Source organism: Pholis gunnellus, assembly GCF_910591455.1.
Source record: "Pholis gunnellus genome assembly, chromosome: 14".
NCBI classification, from domain to species: domain Eukaryota; kingdom Metazoa; phylum Chordata; class Actinopteri; order Perciformes; family Pholidae; genus Pholis; species Pholis gunnellus.
Window position 1 is genome coordinate 8172333 of NC_136541.1, and position 9336 is coordinate 8181668.

General features: G+C 39.3%; 1 protein-coding gene across 1 annotated transcript; it reads left to right on the forward strand.

The window, feature by feature from the left end:
• The first annotated feature begins 5223 nt into the window (after positions 1-5223).
• Positions 5224-8881, forward strand: LOC306706388 (calreticulin-like). Its single transcript, XM_079173456.1, has 9 exons — positions 5224-5367; positions 5829-5930; positions 6218-6421; positions 6524-6618; positions 6713-6922; positions 7143-7256; positions 7371-7514; positions 7610-7702; positions 7823-8881. The coding sequence occupies exons 1-9, from the start codon at positions 5271-5273 to the stop codon at positions 8042-8044; spliced, it is 1281 nt and encodes a 426-aa protein (XP_079029582.1). The 5' UTR covers positions 5224-5270; the 3' UTR covers positions 8045-8881.
• The last annotated feature ends 455 nt before the right edge of the window (positions 8882-9336 follow it).

The following is a 9336-nucleotide window of genomic DNA, read 5'->3' on the forward strand; positions in this document are numbered from 1 at the left end:
TCAGTAAATAAAACACAAACAAACTAGATTTAACTATCCTAATTCGGTCCTTTTTCAAAGTAATTTCATTATTGTTTTTGCAGTGTGGTTTAGAATGAACGATGCAGTGTTCAGGATGCACTGAAGATCATCCAAGAACAAGACATTTTTGTCTTGTTTTTGCTTAAACCTAACCAGAAAAGTAAATTATTAAGTTTTGATATGTGTTGTGGAAATGCAAATAAAAAGGCATAACTTTGTTACTAAGAAAAAAAAAGGCCAAGTTGATTGATTTTCAAATGAGTAATACATTTATATGTAAACGGCCATTGTGACATATATGTAACATTTCAGATCTCTAGCTATAGGGGGTAGTATTTAGAAAATATTTTCAGAAATGTGTTCCATGCGGTCCATTTAGTCTGTTTTGTATTCCCTATAATTTTCCTTTAATGAAAAATTGGTTTGGGTTCTTATGGGTTAACTGAGTACATTTCTGATACATTTGAGACAGTCCTGGCAAACTGAAATATGAGAGGCTAAGAAGAGCCATGTGGTCAGAAGTAGCATCATTTGCGGTCTTAAATCCTTTTTATTGGAAAGAAAGATATTTTCGAAAAAATGTAATACCGACCCCAACTCTGTCTACATGAACCTGGTGTAATCCCCAGAAGTGACAATATCTTCATGAGGTTTAATGAACATGGTGCTGTGCTTTGGGCATTTGCTTGTATCTAGATTGTCAGAACTAGACAATGTTAGTATAAATTTGATTTGTGAAAAGAGGTTTTTCTCCCTTTGTCTCTTTTGTTGGGTTTTTTGTCTTTGTATTTTCAATCCATTTCCATCCCTGAACAGTGTAGTTATTGTTCAGAATTTTCCAGTATATTTTTGGGTCCTTTGTAAGCAAGTTTTGAATTTCAAAAAAACATCTCCCCAAATTTAAGTTTGATTCGGTTCAAAAGTGATATGTGTCTAATTTAAATCATTAAACTGGCCTTTTGGAGAGCATTGAGTCCTGATGGTGGAGGTTATCGGAAGTCACAGAGAGTAATCTGGCTCAGAGGCTAATTTAAACAGACAAGCATACCTCTTAACACCTAATTACTGCTTTTAAAGCGATTAACCCCGGATTCTCAGCCATAGACAGAATGGCCTCAGCTGCCCCTGAAAAATCCTTTTCAAGACCTGCTTAACTTTGCTCCTCCCCTCAAGCCTGAACATTTATACTATTTCTAATTTACATATACGGCACACCATATCAATGTTGTTTTCTATTATGCGCTGTCTTAATCTTGATCTTATTGGTAAAAGATGCTCCTAATTGCATTGTTGACTAAATATGCATTAAAGATTAAAGATTAGGAGATAGAAAGTTAATGGGTGCTGGCAGCCTCTCTAACCCTTGGAAGTAGCACAGTTTGATGTAGCTGTTGGAACCAGAAGCAAATGACATTTGTCAGAGACATACGTTCATGAAAATATTGCTTGTGTGTTTATGCTGTGTGTGTTTGTTTGGTGTGTGTGCATTGAAATTATGCAGAAGGGTGTTAGGCTAGCAAAGTATATTTTCTGAATAACATTTTCTCTCTGGCTCTTGAAACCCAGCAAAAATATCTCATTTAATGGAATCAAGGGAAGAGTAACTTGCGATGCATTTTACTCATGCTTTCCACTATCTTACAAAATACTGTGTCATTAAGTTAGTGCTATCATTCCTGACCTAAATGTTTTACTGAATACTGTGGCAATGCTTTGAGGGAAATGTGGCTGTCAATGGAAGTCCCCTGTGGCATAAGGAAGTGTAAGGAATATTTACATCACTTCAGAAAATGATCTGTATATCATGGCCTTTAGAAATGACAGCATCCACACTGTCAGCTGTATAGTCTTTTTGTTTATATTGTTACAATCCCTGTTGACAACAGTGGACGAAAAAGCCAAAGAAATAAAACTGAAATTTTCTAGAAAACACATACATGTATAAATGTGTGAGAATGTTTATTATTTTAAAATATTTTTTTTCATAAAGTTTTCAGACTGTGATTTATTTTTTGTCCATGTGGAGAACAGAATAAAGTTACAGTAGCACCACTGTAGAAGCACTTTGATTGTGGATCTTGTTTTTTTATTCCTGCACATGCATTAGTGAGCTACCAACATGACTTTGTGTCGTTAATGAGCGCTTATGTACAATAGGCCGCGTAAGCTGTGACAGAGAGAGTTGGCCTGATGGAGGCCTGTTGTGTTCGTCCAGGCCTGTGGAGCTTTGCCAAGCCGTTAGGCAGATGAAGCTCCACTCCATCAGGCCCATCCAGGGGTGTCAGGAGGCCCCGCCTGCTAGGCTGCAGAGGCCACAAGGGCTCAAGTTCTAATTGCCCTCCATTAGCCTGTGTGGTTTAGCTGCTCCAATTTTGTTTTTGGATGCAGGTTTGTATAGAGGTTTATTTAGCATTTGAGTACTTTGCAACACTGTGTTAGTAGGCAGACAACCTAAACTCAATACCCACCATTTTTGTGAGCAAACATTTTTTTGATGTCATCAATGAAATGCTTCTGTCGGATGCTTCACAGCTTCTATCTATAGTCAGATTGGTTTGAAGGTTGGGGTATGAAATTGTTAGATACTGAAGCAGTGGCTTTATGAGAGGTGTTCAAAGGGATTAATACCAACATTCATAGGAATAATTTCCTCTTTTTTTCAAGTTATTTCTCTCATTGCTCAGCTTCTAATTACTAACCTTTAGTGTTGCAGGTAGAGCATTGCTAAGTGTTCATTCAATTTATATGCCTCAGCAGTTTGGCATAATACAACAGTGAAAAAGGATGTAGATGAAAAGTGTTAAAATATGCTATATTTAGTGATAACCCTTTCTCACCACACCTTTGTCAGAAAAACTTAATGTAAAAAACCCCCCCAGAATTTGCTCGAGAGGCCCTCAGAACGAGTGATTAATTATGTTATTTTGCTTGGCCAAGCGTGACCTTCGCTGGGGCCCAGGCTCTAGTTAACAGGCTGACTAGCGGGACGTGGTCCACGGTGGAAATAATAAGGGAAAAGAGCGGAATTAATTGGGTTTGATTAAGAACACTTTTCAAAAAGACACCCATTTCCCCCGTTGACATAATTGTGGCTCACTTAAAAGGGTGGGGGGGATTTTGATGGCTGGCGCCAGTTGCTCGTCTTTGCCCCAGTGTTCACTTTGGGAAAAAGTGAACACTGTCACTCAAAAACATGTCGCTCAAAAAAGCTCTCCCTCCCTCACACACACACATAGCATTCACTAGCACACATGTTAATTAATGGTTAAGTTTTGCGTTCATTGCATTGCTCAACATAACCTCAACTGACTAATGAATGAAACCACATTAGTGAGTGCTGAATGTAACTTAAGGGAAACCAGACTGACAACACAAGGGTTCTCTTCAATGTAGACAATCAACTGGCTAGAGTGTCTTCCTCTTTGCAAAAATTACAGACCTCATTGCTGTTACGTGTTACTTTTAGTAAGTTTACAAATGGTGAGATTGTGAGCTGTTTTAACGCATTATTTTGTCAAATTGACTACAAATTATTAAGGTCATACTGAAATTTGTTTGCATATCACACCTCCGGATTGGTTTGTGTACATTAGAACACCTGTCTCATGTTCCTCCATTGGTTAGAAGCACAATCTTTAATGGGAGTGACTAAAAAGAGCCTGATTATATATGTACTGTTATACATGCTGGATTAGAATTTGGTGCAGCAAAGTTCAGATAACTACTCACTAGTACTTTCTCTCCAAAAGAAGTTACCTGCATTCCGGTGCTGGTGTGAGAGTGCAGTGGTCGGCTTCGTCTTCTGGCGTGTTTTTCCAACTTTATCTCTACTATCATCCTGTAAACAAAATAATTGTCAGCCTCAACATCTCATTCATTCCACAAAAGGCAGAAAGATCAAATAGGAGACTATAACTTACTTCCATAACACCCAGTGGGACTGACAGGATGGGATGGCGACAGAAACATGTTGGTCAACTTAACAACACGGTCCTCAGTAGATGTAATCTGTCCATATATTTGAAGCCACCCAGATGCATCAGGTCCTGTGCATACAGAACAGGCATGGACATCAATTGGTGCTATGTGGGTGATGTATGTATAGATCATTTGTCTGATTACTGTAGTATCTTAACCTGTACAGTGGTCCAGGGTCCCTCCCCCACACTGAGTCATATTTTCTACACCTTGAAGTGCACTACAGCACCTACAGCCTGGCCGCTTACCACCTTTTTTAAATTGATTCTTTTTTTCTCTTGTTTGTTAGAGTAATACATGGTTGGGTTTACCCTGAGTTATTTGTAACAGTGTGAAACATACGTGTTATTAGTTTCAGTTAATAGATGAGCGTTAACTAACGTTTGTTGGATTAACCTGGTGCTAATGTTGACTTGTGATAGTTTAACTATATTAGAGCTAACGTTAAAATTAACATGACCATTAGCTAGATAAATAACGGTATCTCGGAGTGAGTCAGTTTGCCGTTAGCTAGTAGTTAAGTCACCTTTTTTTTTAACTTTGCTAACATTATTGTAACATTTTCTGACCTTACCAAAACTCAGTTGACCACATTTTCTCTAAGTGCTGTTTCTGTTTTCCACAGACTCGCTGTTGTTAATTGTTTTTTGACCGCTGATTTTGCCGTTAAGCGTGGAGATGCCACGCGCTCTAGCCGTTAGCGCCATCGACGAGGCGGGGACATAGCTATACCAGTAGTTTAACTCTCAACATTCCTCGCCATATTTCAGTTTGCTTGTGGCCTTTCCCTCCGTTTTTGAGTGCTTGTCAGATATTAGATTATTCTCATTGTCCATACATTTCTCTCAGTTGTAGCCCTATTCATTTAGTTGACTCTGTTACGTTAAGTCTTCTAACTCTGCCTAACGTCACAATTGTTAGAGACACATCATCAGGTGACTAACGTTAGTTGCAATGACTTCCGAGTCCTCTTCAGGTCAACTATGGTGACTTTTTTATTTTCTACATTTTGTATTTGGCACCCTCTACAGGAATGTTGATATGATGACAAGGTCGAAATGATAGAAATAATCACTGATCCTGGATCGGGCTCTGGAGAGGACATAAGTTTCGTGGTCTACTGTGATTGGTCCAGACACACCAACTCGTTGTCCAATGGCATGCATACATCTGTTCGCTGGAGCGACTCTAAAATATTCTCTCCTCTTCCTTCTTCGCAAGGAATTCAGTACTTAGCAAGGACGTTGTCAGTAGTGGAAAGTTAAGCTGAGATGGGGAAAATGCAAGCCTTGGGTGTAGTTGCGATAATGTTAGCAGTGTACTCCGTTCATGCCAGAGTTTACTTTCGGGAGGAGTTTCTAGACGGTGGTAAGTTTGGAATAGAAATGTATACTAGCTGTGCATGAGGTTGACGTTGATGCATTGCATGTTAGCTTGACTGTTAGCCGTCATTTTGTCACAATTATCATCTTGAGTTTCTCTTGAAAGCCTGTTTTTTTTTTTTTTTCTCACGGTTTTCTTGTTCAATCGGTGATTCAGTGTAAAACGCGTCACATCTCCGTTTTCTAACTTTAACTGGGTTGGCAGCTGGCTTACGTTAACTTTACCAAGGCCCCGAAGCAAGCAAACGTAACACCCATACTACTGACACCGAAATTGCTGTGGCCTAAGTTGCTGTATAAACGTTAGCTATTCAAACAAATGTGGCCGGGGTTTGACCATTCCATAGAGTAGCTAACGCCAGTTAGCTAATGTGGTTTACAGGAAGTAGCTTGATGTTTGTAAAATAAGTGTTTAAACCTCTGCAAACGTGTTCTTTTTCTGTGCAGATGAATGGAGAAGTCGCTGGTTGAATTCCAAACACAAATCTGACTATGGAGAGTGGAAACTAACAGCTGGCAACTTCTATGGAGATGCTGAGAAAGACAAAGGTAAGTTAAACGTTGTGCGTTATCTACATATTCAATCTATTTGCGTTGATCATGCTATGTTCATTATGGCTAAAAAGATGCCAAGGCACCTGTCATTAAAAATGTTTGTGCTGTAAATACATTGTCCTAAACAGCTCTTTTATGCAAAAAATGTATGAGATCCAGTGCATGTTTAATTACCTTGTCATCTCTGTTTTGTAGAACAGTTGTCACGCTATTAGCCAAAAATAACCTATTTTGCTTTTGTCTTGTGTTTGCAAAAATGTTCTTTTGCATTTTCTCTTCAGGTCTGCAAACCAGCCAGGATGCTCGCTTCTATGCGACCTCTGCCCGTTTTGAGCCTTTTAGCAACGAGGGCAAGCCTTTGGTCATTCAGTTTACAGTAAAGCACGAGCAAAAGATTGACTGTGGTGGTGGCTATGTGAAGGTCTTCCCTGCAGACTTGGATCAGACTGACATGCATGGAGAATCCTCCTACTACGTCATGTTTGGTAAGTGATAATGTGCATGGTAATTAACAATTATAATGAAATGGTTACGATAACAGGATTTGGAACATAAATTCAATTACTAGTTTTTATTTATTCACCCAGGCCCTGATATCTGTGGCTACAGCACAAAGAAAGTCCACGTCATCTTCAATTACAAGGGCAAGAATCACCTCATCAAGAAAGAGATTAAGTGCAAGGTAATTCTGGCATTTTAAAATAGAGTATAAAAAACATGCACAGCCTCTGCACCAGTGGCTTGATCCAAACGATTGTTTTTTTTTTTTCTTCTAGGATGATGAGCTGACCCACATGTACACGCTGATCCTGAATCCAGATCAGACCTACGAGGTGAAGATTGATAACGAGAAGGTAGAATCTGGCAGTCTGGAGGATGACTGGGACTTCCTGCCTCCCAAGACCATTAAGGACCCCGAAGCCAGTAAGCCAGCGGACTGGGATGATCGTGCCAAGATTGACGATGCTGATGACGCCAAGCCTGAGGTGCATAAGCTTACTGATATAAGTAATACAATTTGTCAAATGCACCATTGTTCTGGTTCGCACTGACTGAGGATGCTGGTATGGAGGTTAGGGTTTGTTTATAGGAAATGTTGAGTGCTTTTCCATTTATTTCTCTATTTTCAAGGATTTTCACAGCAGTCTTGCGCTTTAGATCTACGTTCATAATTCTATTAGTTACATTTTTTTCTTCTTCTTTTAGAACTGGGATACTCCTGAAAACATTCCAGATCCTGACGCTAAAAAGCCTGAAGACTGGGATGAGGATATGGATGGAGAGTGGGAGCCACCCATGATCCCTAACCCAGAGTACAAGGTAGGCTAAAGTTAGATAGTCATGGCTTATGCTTTGTGTGATCTCCTACCTGAGAAATGGCTAATATTTCCTCAGCTTTGGCTTCCTGATGATGAATACTTTTTTGTATTGCAGGGAGAATGGAAACCCAAACAGATCGATAACGCCAACTACAAAGGACCCTGGGTGCATCCAGAGATTGATAATCCTGAATACAGTCCTGATTCAAACATCTACAAGTTTGACAACGTTGCTGTTTTAGGTCTTGATCTTTGGCAGGTGAGAGAGAAAAAAAAAAATCATCTTTGATAGTAATGTTGTTGCCATAGTGGTGCTTAAACTACAGTTTAACATTTTTTACTGATTTATCTCAGGTGAAATCTGGTACCGTCTTTGACAACTTCCTTATCTCAGACGATGTGAAGGAAGCGGAAGACATTACAATGGAGACATGGGGTGTGACAAAGGTGTGCTGGTGCTCTTTTTAAGCCATATTTTGTCATTTACACAACACACACAGAGCAATTGCCAGTGAGATACTGAATAGATGAGGCGACATGGTTTGATTATCTAAACTTTCCCCACAGGAACCCGAGAGGAAAATGAAACAGGAGCAAGATGACTTGAAACGAAAGGAAGATGAGGAGAAGAACAAAGAACAAGACACCGAAGTTGATAATGACGAAGATGATGGCGGAGACGACGACGACGATGATGACGACGTTGATGAGGAAGAAACAAAGGATGAAATGGAGGAGGCACTTTCAGAAATGGAAGACGAGGAAGCAAAGCTTAAAGATGAGCTTTGAGGAGGTGTGGCCAGAAATGTTGTCTGTCCCTCCATTTAGAAACTCTGTCCTGTATTTCCCAGGGGTATTGTGGCTGCTGTGCATCCTTTCCCTGAGAGATTTCCGATTTGGACACAAACCAATTTGGGGTGGGGGGGGCGGGGGAAGTGGATTTTAATACAATTAGTTTGTCTTTTATTTTTGGTCAAGAAATGACCTTATTGCCCCTGAACTAGACTGATTCTAAGGTATTCCACCTCTAAAGTCCATTCATCATTTTGTGATTATAGAGAATTGGGAGAAATTGACATCCAGTGTTTTCTTGATTTTCTCGATCTACACATCTACTTTAGATGCAGATCCCCTTGCACAGGTTACAGAGTTAACCAGAAGCTGCAACGTTTGACATTTGCAGAGAATAATAATTATCCATTAAGATTCATTGTTCCCAGGTGAAAATACATCTTGCAGCTTGGTGAAACAAGAAATGCACATAACTGAACATCTAAATTCATAATCTGTAAGATTTATGCAAACTATCAACCAAATACAGACAGAAATCAAGATTGTAGTGTAAATTATTTTGGTTGTCTGTAGCACTGACTCTTTCTTTTCCACACTCTTAAGGCATAATTGAATGAAGTGTTTAGATATAAATTAATCTTTATCTAAGTGCACAATGAAATTGTTTTTCTACATTTGAATATCTTCGTGGTAATGTGATGGATCCTGCATTATTTCTGGAGAAACAGATGGTGAGCCCCTGGTGTGACTCGTGACATCACGAAGTGTCACACTTATTTTTATTGGACAGAATGTTATTGATACCAAAGTTTTTATTAAAAGATTATAACCTTATTGCCTGGTCATATTTCTTACTACATATGCACATTTGTGGCATGTTGTTAACGTTACTATTATCTGACTTTACAGCTACTTAATGTTTTGCAGTGTTGGACAGAATTGAAAAAAACAAATTAGAGACTATTTTACAGTTTTAAATTCTAAAATTGTCCACTGGGAAATAAATGAATGGATAGTGGTAAACCTTCACCTTCATGAAGGTGTGTGTTGGAGGAGAGAAAGCCGAAATGTGATTATGGGTTCACAAGTTAAGATCCATTTCCTCTATAAAGATGGTTTCTTTGCTGTTTCTCTGGGCCGGACTTCTCCTCTAAGGGGCCCTGGAGCAAAATGTAGATGTGACCCACATATTCCTCGACCTGTATATGTGTTGCATTGCCTCAAAGCAAACAGCAGATGGCAAGTATATCATATTTTGCCAAGAGCCACAGAAACCATCCAGGACTCCT